A 13714-nucleotide genomic window follows, 5' to 3' on the forward strand; every position below is an offset into this window, starting at 1 on the left:
AATTAGCCATTATCTTCACCACTCTTAAGAAACTATTGATTACCAGAATTCGTTGGTTTTTTTTGTTGTTGTTGTTTTTTTTTTTTTTAAGAAGTACGGTAGTCACTATGGTAATTCATTATCCTGAATTACAAACTGATTTTAGCAGAGGTTTTTGTTTCCAGGGATAAACTGATGTGAGTGACTGTTGAACAGAAGTCTGCAGATGTATGAATCACATAGAGTAGCCTTGGCTGTTTTTGAGGGAAAGTACATATAGCTGCAACCTGGGCCTTATCCAAAATTCCCTCAGCTCGAGAAGTCCTTTCATTCACATCAGGCTTAGTAATTCTTTTATTTTGGGCAGATCACTATTTTCAGTGATGAAAAGGTAGTTCAGTCCCAAAGCCTGTTCTTCACTTAGCTTCTTTACTAGCACCCAACAAATATGCTTACTATTGCGATGGCATTGTAGAGATGTGGGAAGTTGCCTGCTAACAACGAAAGTAAAACCACTAATTTTGTTTGAAGTGGAACACAAGGCAGCCAGCAGAGGTTAACTACAACTGCTAATGGAGTTATTTTGATGCCATTAACTATCCCATTAGGCCAGTCCCATGATGATGCCTGTGAATTTTTGAGAGACTTTCTTTCTACAGCTCATTTTCAACAGTTACTTTAAACTTGTTTTAGACTTTGTGTTTGGTAAACATTAGCTCTGAGATATTTTTTGTCTTTTTGTGTGAGTGGGTGTGTGTGCAAGAGCACGTGTGTCTGAGGAGAAGAGAGCTATGGGATTTCTCATGTTTGAGGGAAACAGAGAACGGTAGACTCTATCTGTATAGTGCCCAGTAATAGATGCATGGGAATGTACAGTAGGTATAATAAAGTTTTTAAGTAAACACCATATTTTGAATGCATAATTTAGGAAGGAAAACCTTTTTTTTTTGTTTTGTTTTGCAGATATACAGATCAGCTCTCAAAATGTCTTCTGTGTCTTCCGTGCATCTTCTAAGACAATTGCATTAGCCCGCCTGCTAGTTGACTAATAGAATTAATAATTGTAAAAAGCACTCTAAAGCCACATGCCTTATGAAGTCAATGCTGGGTATGATTTTACAAGTATGTGATCTATTTTTTCAAGTGAAATTGTTAACCGAAAACGTTCTTGGCACACAATAAAACATTGTGCAATCTGTTATTTGTCTTAGAGATAATAATTTCAGAGTGGCTATATTCTTTCTGTATCTAACTTATGACTTGCTAGGGGATGGTTTCTTCAATTTAGGAGTATTGCAAATGTAGTTTTATTTACATAATATGTCTCTGTAAAAATGATAGTGATGGAATTTCTGCAACAAAAAAATCCCTGTGTCTTTTCTTACCGTCCCCTTGAGTGGATATCAAACAAATAAATGACAGATGATTTTTCAAAAGCTAAAAGAAAAAAAGAAGGGAAAATACTTTTAAATTCAACTTAAGGAAGTCAATGTTATTTTCTTCTTTCCTTTCTTTCTCCAAGTGTAGAGTATGCGTGAAAAAGCTCCATTAGGCAGATACAGTTTTCTTTTTTCCCCCTCCATTAACAACCCAGACTCACAAATGTATTGGGAAAATTAGGACTAAAGTAGCTAGATCTTCTGTCCAGTTAGCCTGTATACAGTGCAGATTTTTCTTTTCTTTAAAGGGACTTTTTTTCTGTCCTTTTCTCTGACTCTCTTCTGTCAGTTGTCATGAAGATAGCAAATCTCTAAGCTTTCCTTATCTGCCAAAAATATCTGTAACAAAAACATTTTAGAACATTGCATTTAGAGTTGTTTAATTTTGACTGAGGTAACAGTCATGATGTTTACTTTCTCAATTTCTGATTTTTCTTCACTGCGCAGCCAAGACTTCTTTCTCTGTCGTCTGCCACGAATTGCTTTTAAACGGAAGTTATTTTAAAAATGGCTTCGGACGTGTAACCAGGAGAAAAGTACATACTTAGCAGAACACCTACCAGAGATGCTCACAGATATTTTTAGTGTGTGTTAACCAAGAGCATTCATGGAGTCTCACAGAGAAGTAGCAATGCTGAAAGGCTGATGACTATCTTTATACCTTGAATTATATATTATATATATGTGCATGTTGTTTTAGTAGTCTGAGTCTATATTGTGATAGTTCTCTTACCACAGCAGCAAATATTTATTTTCTCTGAATTCTGAGTGACTTCATGGTTCAGAAGTTATTGGGGGGACAAAACACTCCAATTTAGTTCATACGTTCCCTGATAGGAGTAGTTGATATTAAAGAGAAGACATTTGGTTCCCAAGCATACATGTCTTCTACAGTAAGGAATTACAGTAGGCATTTAAGAAACCTATTAAGACCACACGGAGTGTCAAAATTTCTGTAACACGAGCTGCCATTCTGTGTGAAAGCTGCCTTGCTGTAGCCCATGCTGGCTGTGGATCAGCTCAACCGCAAAGACAACAGAGCCAGCCCAAGACACAAGTTGAACATTTCCCCTAAGAAGTTGTCTGTTTTTATCAACAGAGCATATAGTGCCCTTTCATGTGGAACAGATGTAAATAAGAGGATGTACAGATGCCTATTCTTTTATTTTTAACCTCTGTCCCCAGCCTTGCTTCTCAAAGTACTCTTTTGAGAAGGTTGTCTGTGGCTTTCAAAGGTCTGGAGACAGCACCATTTGGAGCACATCAGTGCTGCTCCCAGACTTGCCAGGTGGTCCTCCCTTGGCAGAGCAATATATATCTCCAGTGTCTCTGTAGGGCCCAGCCAGGGCTGGCCTGGGAATGGGTGCTCAGACTTGAGTCTGTAGCTCACATCTCATGTGGTACTGCCGGCTGCTGCCACCAGACCACACACAATTTGGAAAAGAGAAACATCCATCCTTGTATGCAGCATTGGCAAAGATTAAGAGCTTAGAAAAGTTGGGGCACATCTGTCTTCTGCCCATAGCTAGCATGTGAACACAAATGGATCAACCCAGCTGGTGATGAATATTAAATCCAGAAGCACACAGTGCAGAAAGCAGGGGAGTTTCATATATATATTTTCTCTTAAATAGGGTGGGGAAGGTGAAGTGGATGAGGAATTTGACTTAGTACCTGCATAGTGTGATTTCTTGTCCTTCCATAATCCCCCCTGTTCAGAAAGCAGCTAACTCATTGGTGGCAGACTCCCCCTTTCTCTCTGATCCTTATTGCTGTCCTGTCTCAGCTTTCTTAAATGGGTTCTGGAAGCGTACTTGCAGATTTAGCTGTAGTGGCTATGCCTGCAAGGAGGACTGAACAGAGAAAGGTTTGGATGATTAGATCCATGTGGATTCCAGGTGTTTTCAGAGCAGATCCTGGCTCAGCCACACAGTGATGTCAAATGTCTGGATCCAGGCCTGTAAAGTTTTATTGACAACGCGTTTCCTAATAAAGTTAGTTTTTCTTTGTTTGGCAAATAGAACTAATTACATGAATAATGGACTGTGGGGCCAGACTCTAGAATATCCGTATAATCCTGTTTGAAGTTTATGGGCAGTAGGAAGGGAAACTTTTGCTCTAGAGAAACTGATACCTGCTTAGGAAAATACTTTCTCTGAAACCTCAAGTACTTACTCTCCTAAATCTGTTCTCTTCCTTATAACTTGTCTAAGTTCTTCTTAAGATTATGTCTTTTAGGTGTATTCTTGCAAAGCTATGTTATAGGTAGCTGTACTGTGTATGAACATTAGACTTCAAAAGTTTATTTTTCCCCTTAGGTTTTTCAAATTATTTTTAAAGAAGTGTTCATTTAAAATTCTTCCTGCCAGATCATTATCATCCCAGAAGATAATGAAACCTGTAATTCACTGGCTTTCATGGAAGTGTTTTTGTAGGTTTTTTACAGTTCTCTCTTTATTCTCACTGTGCTAATTTTTAAAAAGTTTTCTGCATAGTTTAAAAACCTGTTCAATAAAAATTTTATGAAAAGTTGATGCACTCAATATATTCATATAGTTCAGAATGCTTTTAAAAGTGTGAGGTTTGTAATCTGTTACATATTTTGTATATCTTGAATAATTCTATAGGTTATTTTTTCTTTTTTTTTCCCCCTTTCTTTCTTTTTTCTTTCTCTCTTTTTTTTTTTTTTTTCCCCTTTCTTGTTTCTTTTTCTGTGGTAGATATGGTCCGGAAAAAGAATCCCCCTCTAAGAAACGTTGCTAGTGAAGGTGAGGTACAGACCCTTGAGTCTACAGGTACTGAAAGCGAAGAGTCTGGAAGGAAGAAGGAGTTTTCTGCAGAGCAGATGCAAGAAAACACTGACCAGGGTGATGCGGCAGAGTTAAGTAACAAGGAGGAACTTTGCATGCATGTCCAAGAGCCATCTTCCAGTGTTAAAAAGGACTTGAAAAGCTCAGTGCTGAGTGAAAAGGCTGGCTTCAATTATGAAAGCCACAATAAGGGAGGAAATGTTCCATCCTTCCCTCATGATGAGGTGACAGACAGAAATATGCTGGCTTTCTCATCTCCAGCTGTTGGGGGAATCTGTGAGCCCTTGAAGTCTCCTCAAAAATCAGATGCAGATGACACCCAAGATGTGGTCTGTACCCCGTCAGGAGATGCAGCAGAGACAAATGAGGAGCATCGGCTGTCGCCAAAAGCTTCAGATGAAACAGTGCAAGTGCAAAGTGGTCAAACTGATGGCCAAGGCTCGAGCCCGGTCCCCATGGCCTCAAAAAACCCACAAGTGCCTTCAGATGGGGGTTTAAGGCTGAACAAATCAAAAGCAGATTTGTTGGTAAATGATAACCCAGATACAGCGCCTCTGTCTCCAGAGCTTCAGGACTTCAAATGCAACATCTGTGGGTATGGTTACTACGGGAACGACCCCACAGATCTCATCAAACACTTCCGCAAGTACCACCTAGGACTGCACAACCGCACCAGGCAGGATGCTGAGCTCGACACTAAAATTTTGGCTCTCCACAACATGGTGCAATTCAGCCACTCCAAAGACTTCCAGAAAGTCAACCGCACTGTGCTTTCAGGGGTACTGCAGGACATCAATTCCCAGAGGCCTGTCTTATTAAATGGGACTTACGATGTGCAGGTTTGTATGCTCCCAGCCTCCCCGCTCCTGCTCGCTGCCTTCTCAGCTGAAAGCCAGATCTTGCAAAGCCTTTCCTACCTACGTCATTCCTGTATCTCATATGACCTGCTTAAGCCTCTAGAACCGTTTTTGTCTATTTTAGCCAGGCTTGCTGCAGGTCTGCTGTACAGTAGAGCAGTACTGGGCTTTTTGACCAGTGACATTTCTGTGTAGGATTTAGTCGTTATGGTAATCAATAGCAAGAGATCTTATTCAGCAAACAGGCAAACAGCTGAATTGGTAATCATATCTGAAGGATTTACTGTCACGGAAAGAAAAGAGCAAATAATAATGAAAAATAACAACCAGATAGACAAAAGACAGCAGCTGGAAATTAAAAATGTAATCCTAAATTATCAGCTGCTGGGAGTCAAGATTTGGCTTATTGATTCCTTATTAAGATAAAATAAATGGCAAGTCTTGGCAGCTGGAAGTTGTCTAGTGCCAGAAAAGCAGGATACACAATGGATATTTAAAACATTTCAAAAAGTAACAGTAATCCATGCTGTCCTTCATTTAGTAAGCCTGTAAGAAAAGGATTATTGCCTCAGTCATTCTCATCTAATTGAAGTAGGAAAAAAACTATGGCTACTGCTGGGAAAAAAAAAAACCAACAAAACCTTATTTTTACCATGAAAGAGTGAAATCTAAAGTTTTTCATGGACTCTCTGTTAGTTCCTTATCAGCTCATATTTAATTAATTTAAACTTAAAAAAAATTGATGATGATTTCAAAAAATTCTTTGTATTGAGCTGAGAGATACAGTAGGATATTTCAGTAGGCTATACAATACAAAAATTCAGATTTTAAGAAAAATCAAACCAAAGTAATGGAGTTTGCATACAATACATACTCAAATGTCCATTCATTTTCAAGTGACTTCATACATGGAAACATTGTAGTAATCACCAGATAAAACTCCCAGGGTATATTAAAAAGGTGGAAAGGTGAAAATATTTAATTATATTTGCAGAAACCACAGGTATAGGAAAGAAATTTTGCAGGACAGGTTAAGATGGATAACATCTAACTTCAAGAAAGAAACCAAAACCAGAAAAGAAGTCAGGAACTGTAAGCTTTTCAGATGATTTAAACTTTTCCTCTTTTTAAAGAAACTACAATTTCTTTGTGGAACAGCAAATCAAACTAAGGTCGTTACTATGCGTAAGAGCTGCAATCTTTGAACTGCTGTCTTACTAAAAGATCTCTTTCTCATGTCAGACACTCTCTCCTGTCAAACTCTGATTAGAAAGCAAATATGTGATGTAGTTAAAAGAGGTTATAAGTGAATAATGTCAGATTGTGAAATGATGATTTATAATTAGCACAAAGTATGATGTTAATACCTGGATTTCCTGCTATAGTTTCAGTTTGCTGACTCCAGGGACAGCATCTTAGAGCAACTGATCCATGCTGTCAGGAAAACATTCAAACTGGAACAGCTCAGACATACAGTATAGAGGAATTTGAATTTCTAAACACACTTTCATTTCCTCCAAACAATTGTTTCGTTAGGTCCTTAGTTATTTATAGGAAAGTTTATGCTTGATTAGAATGAGCTGGATGCTTTTCCTTTGCTGTGCTCTCAGAAATAAAACAGATGTGTGAGCTATCTCAGTTTGAACTTATAGAATGAGAAATAAAACAGCTGAACCTAGACTATACTTGTCTACTAAACTCTGGCAGTAAGATACTGCAGGGGAGACAAAAAGCGGTAGGAAGCAGCCCATAGATAATCTACTTAAGATCAGTCTTCTCTCAGACAAAAAACATTTTCCAAAATAGAATAGACAGCCTATATAGATGTTGGCTGTTTATTTGAAAAAACCCAAACAAACCTGTATCGAGAAGCTTAATTTTTAAGGGTGATAGTTTTTCCTGGTCATTTTGGGAATAGAAGATTAAATAAGCTTTTGTGGCAAATGCTGTACTTCATCAATTGCACAGGCACCAGATGTTGATCCAGAACGTGTCAGAAGATAAGTAACTGATTAATATTTTTATGCTTTCTCCTCCCCCACTCCTGATTCATAGCAGCTTTGTGAGGTTCATAAACCAAGTAAAAGAACATTTGAAAATCCCCTTTGTACCCACACATGTTTCTATTACTCCTATATCCATTTTGGAGGGTTTTTTCTCATGCTTCTGAATGGCTGGCATCTCCTGCCACAACAAGGAATTGTATTGATTGGCACTCCAGTTAAAATTGGTTCAGTCAAACTCCTGTGTGACATGAGAGGGGACTGAACCTGAATAATTTGTTCATGTTAACACTATTATTTTGTATAGGTACCGGGCTAAATAAAAATAATTCCTTTGTAATTAACTTGAAATAGTAATGAACTGGGCTTAGGATCTGATTTATTGATCCCCTTGCACTTAGCAAACTGTTCTGTTGTAGCTGGGCTGGAAATTATCGATAGATTTATGGTCTCAGGCCATGGAACTGCGCACAGAAACCAGAGGATGAAGATGACTGACTTTGCTCTGGCTCACAGTAGTCAGTTGGAGATGATGGTATACAAAGATTTGTAGTAGTGAGGGATGCTATGGAGCCCCATAGTTTGCATTTGTAACAAAGGCAAACAAAAAGCAATGGGAATGTCTGACAGCAGGAAAATACAGTATCTCCTATCCTATCGGTAGAGATCTAGGGATGTGGTCCCTTTGCTGAGGGCTGAGAAAAAGAAATCAAATCCATTTTTGGACTTGTATCACAGAAGTGAAGTTAAACCTCACCCACAGCTGAAAAACACCCTCCCTATCCTAAATGCAGCCTTTAGGGGGTGTAGTCAGCAAAACTGGGGATATACATTTGGCTTCATATACAGGATTCAGATATTGGGAGTGTGTTTTGTAGTACCTGGAGAGGATTTGCCTGGAAACTGTGTAAATAATCCAACCTTTCTGGCATTCCTATTGTGCAGATTTTTACTTGCTATGAGTATTTAATCCAACCAGATTCCCTTGTCTTTTTTGAAAATGTTATTTTCTGTTGAAAATCTCCTGTACTCTTTGTTCCCATTTTTCTCTTCAAAGATTTTTGATTCATTGAGTTAGAACAAATTCCATAGGATTGGGTAAAATGACTGAGCAGTTTCTGGAGATTAACTTTCTTGCCAGTATAGATTTCAGAAAACATTCACTATCACATCTCTGAATTCCCAGGGAATGTGTTAATCAGCTTTATAGCTTTTATCAAAATAATATTTGAAGTGAGTTCAATGGATCTTTTGCTGATGTGCCCCCCATTACTTTTTCTTCACATTTAGTTAATTGATCAATCTCTATAGGCAGCTTTGTCTTGCTGGATATTTGAGCCTGTGTAAGGCTTTGTCAACGTGCCTAAAGCCTTTATGCTGGATCTAAAGACTTCACGTAAAGTAAAATTCAAGTGACTAAGTTAGCAGCTATGATGCTGAAAGCTATTGCCTTTGCTGCTGTATGATTATGTCTCCTTCTCTGTTTGATCTAATGACTCTTTAATGTGTATGTTAAAGTCTGGAGACGGACAAGTTGCTGGCAAGTAGAGAGCAGGCAGTCTTTATTCTACCCCCCAATATTTTTATGAGTAGTAAGTAGGACAGCTTCAACAGGAAGGCCGGAGAGTGCTGTCTTCCACATAGCAGCCTGTAGCTAAGGCGTAGGACATGCCCAGCAAAGGTGAAGAAGCAGGCTTGGATCCCCTCTGACAGAGCAAGGAAAGGAACCTACTTTTCCTGTTTCCTGAACAAGTGTTCAAGCCATTAGGCTATTGTATAAAAGGGAGCATGACCCCGTTTCCTGGTGTGTTTTAAAAGAGAATAGCGTCCCTCAAAGAAAGGACAGAAATGTCTGCGTTCAGGTAAGGGTTTCAGATGGCATGTCCCAAGGGAGAAGGGTATTTATGCAGCCATGAATAAAGACATACTGCAGTGCTCAGCAGTTCTTATGGTTGCTTCATATTGTGTATGCTACCTTTGAGGTGTTTCCTGCTCAGCATGGCCCTGGCTCCGGAGCTCATGGGCACAGATCTGCTTCCTCTTCTATTCAGCCATTAAAAAGATTCAGAATGTACAAAACCCAAATTTTTTAAATTTTAGTCCTCTGATATTGATTGTTTCATGGGTTTAGATCTAGACAGACATAAAAGAAGACAAATTTCTGAAAAAGCATGGACTGATAAAAGCCATCATTAAGTTTGTTGATTGTATTTCAGTGCACCTGGGGCTAGAAGGGAGGGAAAGAAAAGGAATAAATTACTGCTTTATCTGCTACCCCACAGAATAATAAGATGTTATCGGCAGTTGTTTTCTTCTAAGGTTCTAGACATCCAATATTGTAAGAGCTGTCTACTCAGCCTAATGCTATGTCATATGTGAATCACAGCATGATTTGGGTTGGAAGGTGCCTTAAAGCTCATGTGGTTCCAGCCCTCCTGCTGTGGGCAGGAGCAACTTTCAGTAGACCAGTTGTTCAGAGTGCAATCCAATCTGGCCTTGAACACTAATAGAGATGGGACATCTCTGGATGGAGCATCCATAATTTCTCTGGGCAACCTGTTCCAGTGCCTCATTGTGCTCCTAATGAAGAATTTATTCCTAATATCTTGTTTAAACCTGTCACCCCATGTTTTGTCACTACATGCCCTTGTAAAAAGTTCCTTTTCAGCATTCTTGTGCCCTTTTAGGTACTGGAAGGCTTCTATAAAGTCTCCCTAGAGCCTTCTCTTCTCCAGGCTGAGGACCCTGTCTTCATAGGAAAGGGATTCAGCCTTCTGATCATCTTCATGCATCCTCTGGACTCACTCCAATAGGTGCATGGCTGCCTTATGCTGGGAACCCCAGAGCTGGATACCCATCTCCAGATGGACCAGGTGGGGTCTCATGAGAGCGGAACAGAGGGGGAGAACCACCTCCCTTGACCTGTGGGTTACATATATAAATACATATAATGAATAAAACTAACAACTTCTCCAGGATTTTCAGCAGCTGAAAAGCATTTCTGGATGTTCAGCCAGCAGACTGCTCAGTGTCCTAGAAAGTGGTAGACAAGTCCTCACACAGAGTCTGTAAAGCTCTTCCTTTTGTGTCCTTTATAAATCACCAGTGAGTTCCATGTGTCTATATGGTGTTATGTGATGAGTGTTTTTAGTGGTCTGGATTTCAGTGTATCAAATCTGGCATCTTTTCTCTTCTCAGGTTAGACATGTGTGACTAGTATAAAGTCTAGTCTAGGATTCAGCTGAATGAGAAATGCTGATTTTATTTGTAGGTTCTGCTTTTTTTCTTCTATGCTTATATTACTGTTAGATTGAATATGTGAAGGTAAAAAAATAAAAAATGTAGGAGTTTTTAGGGGTACAGTTGTAATCAGCAGCACTTCTCATGATAAAGGTTTTCCTCTATGTTTTGGTGATTTTGGCAATGGGGCTCTTACAGATGAAGTGAAAATTACAGATTGGAGGATTAAACAAGTACATAATTTTATTTTGTATTATTAGCGAATCAAACCTTCTTTAAACCTTCTTAAAACCTTCTTTGTCATCAAGTGGGCTTCTTAGAAGGTGACACAGGTACATAACTGATTGATGTAGGCAAATAGAAACACGTATGTGAATGATTTTCATTTTCCTTGCATGCTTTGACAAATGGATCCAAATTTTATATTGTTTGTATCACTGACTTCGGCTCAATTGTCCATAATGCAGGAATTAGATCTAAATAAACTGGACAACCATTGCTGCATATGATGTATCCTGATCTTGTGGACTAGGTTTTGCAGCGTATGTTAGAACAGAAGTTGCATGAAGGTGGATGTCGAGGCCCATTTCATGTCAGGCATGTTGCAGACTCCCTGGGGACTTTCCTGATAAACTGAAAACTATCAAGCTCTCTTGAGTGTTGCTCCTGCATGTAGGCATAGCTCTTTATTTTGAATCTTATTTCTGGGTCATGACCAGGCTTGGAGGCTACCTTGCACACTTGAGAGTCATTCCTTAGAAGCACAGGATTCAGTCCTCTATTTTAAGCAACTGACATGAAAAAAAATAATGGCGACAGGTAGAGAAATTGGTGGTGGTAAATCACATATAAAGAAGTCCATTTGCATTTGCTTGTGAGCATGTATACATATATTAGCTTCTTATGTGTACATGATTGAATACATACATATTTATAAATGTTATGTGAAAAAGCACATGGAAGAGGTATTTAACTTCTATATTGACAAACAATGATTTGTATGCTTATATGCAGTAGAAGTCCTTTATATCACTTCTGTGGAGATATTTGCAAGCTTACTCTTCGGAATGATAGGCAGTGATTTACAGCATATCAGCTGCTACATAGTGAATGCAGGGAACATTTCTGCTCTGTGGCAAAAATAAGCTATTTTAGCTGCCTTGCAGTGAGAAGTAGTCTATACTAATATTAGAATATTCAGATGGACAGTTTGTGGAACAACTGATGTGATGTATACTCACAGGCTTCAAAGAGAAGTTGTTGATGTGTTGATATTCCTTACCTTATTGCAGGGATATTTGGTAGTGTTTGAAGAGCTGCTAATAAACACAGTTGGTGAGACTAGTAATATTAGTGCTTATATTTAAAGTTATAAACTGCTAAGATAGCCAGCAGAAAGGATGAGAGCTCAAAAAAATAAAGTTCCTCGGGAAAAAGGAAGTCAGCTAGGTTTTCTTCTGGTATAAATCAGTGCAAGTTTGCCTCTAAGCCTGTAAGGCTGTGTGAGTTTACAGTAGCCAAGGAACTGTCTGGTAATTTTATCTACAGAGAATAGAAGGAATGGTACTTCTTTAGATACTAGTCTAGTAGCACTAGTTAGCAAATGAAAGTCTTGATTTTCTCTTTCTTTCTTTTGTTGGTTTTGCACATCTGGTCTCCTGACCTTAATTTAAGTTCTGTTATTGTTCTGTCACAGTCTTTGTTTTAAAAATACTTATAAAATTCTAATGACACAAAAACTGTGTTGGGTTCAATGGCAACAGAATAAATCTCAAGAAGAATGCACTTACTTTGAATGAATGTGATCCAACAGTTTGCTTTCTTGTTTTGGTAAGAATGAGCAGCCCAGAAAGCCAGGAGGTTACCCTGAGTTTTTGACTCACTTGTGCAACATAGATTTATGTACCTATAAATTAATCATAGTAAATAGTTTTAAGAATATGCTCTGAAAATTTTCCTGGTTTAAAATGCAGAAAGAGAAGGAGTGAGAGGGAGTGAATTCTCCATAGGGGAGGTTAGAGAACTGGGTGGTGTTACACAAACTTGCATGAAAGCCAGGAATCTGTTCTGGCCTGCATGACATGAAGAACTTCATAAATGTGGGATGGTTAAAATGTTCTGGATGCTATATTGCACAAAGCAAATGAATAAACAAGAGCATTAGAAAATATTTTAGGATTAGAAGATTAAGAGTAATTGCAAAGGCAGACTGGATGGCTCAGAAGATTGGTAAGGGATCTGGAGCCTTTCACCTCCTGATTAGCCAAAGATGTAACCCAGGTAAGGAAAAAAAAAAAAAGAAAAAGATTCATTAACGTTTGATGTTCCAATGCAGATGGATTCTAATCAGTAGTTGCAGAAGAAGCCAGGGGTCAAAGACAGCTTTACCCTGAGCATGTAATCCATGTGGTTGAATCTCTTATGTGGATAGAATTTCTGCTGGTAGAATTTTCTGCATGAAATACATGATTACAGGAGCTGGCAGATTTTCTCTTCCTTAGTAATGTTTTTCAGTTTCTGTAAGAAGTATTTGTAAACTGCTTTGGCGTGATGGAATTTAGGATTGAATTTTGAAAAGGAGGAGGGAGAATAGGGTAGCATTTGGATCAAGGGCAAAATAAAAATCAAAGACAGATTAAAAAAAAAAAAAGAAAGAAGAAAGTACTTCTCTTTGCCCAAGTCCATCTCTTCCATGAAATCATTGTCTTGACTAATTAAAGTAATGTAGACATATCTGTTGGAAACATATAGTGCAATTACACAGCTTTGTTGAAGTACTTGCCAACATACTTTGGAAAGTACATCTTGAAACACTGTCAATTATCATGTTATCTTTTCTCCTTTTTTTGGCTATTTTTGGAAATGTGTGTGGTGTATGAGGAGATAGCTTAGTTGTGTTAACACGTGAGCTTCAGATTTTGACAATTTTCCCCATTAATGAATAAACTTAATGATTAAGAGCTTTCAGTTTATGGAAATCTTACTCTGAAATACATTTCAGCTTAATCCCAGAATGAGACATGGCTTTGAAGAGCAATTTTTAAAGAATATTAGTAAAACCACATCCAGCACAAGAATGGAGAACCCATTCTAATATCTGTATTTTTTCATACAGCGTAATAATAACAACTATATTGCCATTGTTGAGATGCTGTGGAAAATACATTGTAATCCCCAGGTTTCATAAGCAAATCACAGTGAAGGGAAGAATTAAATCATGTTTCTACAGTATGAACTTGTATGTGAGGTTCTCTTTAAAAAGAGAATTGTGAAGATTAATTTTCTCCTTTGTGTATAGAGGAGACTGTTGATCTATAGTTGTTCCTACATTTCCTCTACAAACTGTGCGTGTATTTGTGACTGCCACTTGCTGTGTTGGCTGTCAT

General features: G+C 38.3%; 1 protein-coding gene across 9 annotated transcripts in view; it reads left to right on the forward strand.

Annotated features, from left to right (window-relative positions):
- Nucleotides 1-13714, forward strand: part of TRPS1 (transcriptional repressor GATA binding 1) — a 214762-nt gene that overhangs the window by 39497 nt on the left and 161551 nt on the right. For 4 of the 9 annotated variants that reach the window (XM_086879971.1, XM_086880004.1, XM_086879980.1 and 1 more), the window contains exons 2-3: nucleotides 943-1101; nucleotides 4139-5067. In XM_086879971.1, coding sequence (XP_086736097.1) covers nucleotides 1065-1101; nucleotides 4139-5067 — 966 coding nt within the window. In that variant the 5' untranslated portion in view covers nucleotides 943-1064. The remainder of the gene's footprint in view (nucleotides 1-942; nucleotides 1102-4138; nucleotides 5068-13714) is intronic. The other 5 variants (XM_086880015.1, XM_086879986.1, XM_086879992.1 and 2 more) reach the window with 2 other exon arrangements.

This window comes from Cyanistes caeruleus, chromosome 1, assembly GCF_971803275.1.
Source record: "Cyanistes caeruleus chromosome 1, bCyaCae1.hap1.1, whole genome shotgun sequence".
In the NCBI taxonomy this organism is placed as follows: Eukaryota; Metazoa; Chordata; class Aves; order Passeriformes; family Paridae; genus Cyanistes; species Cyanistes caeruleus.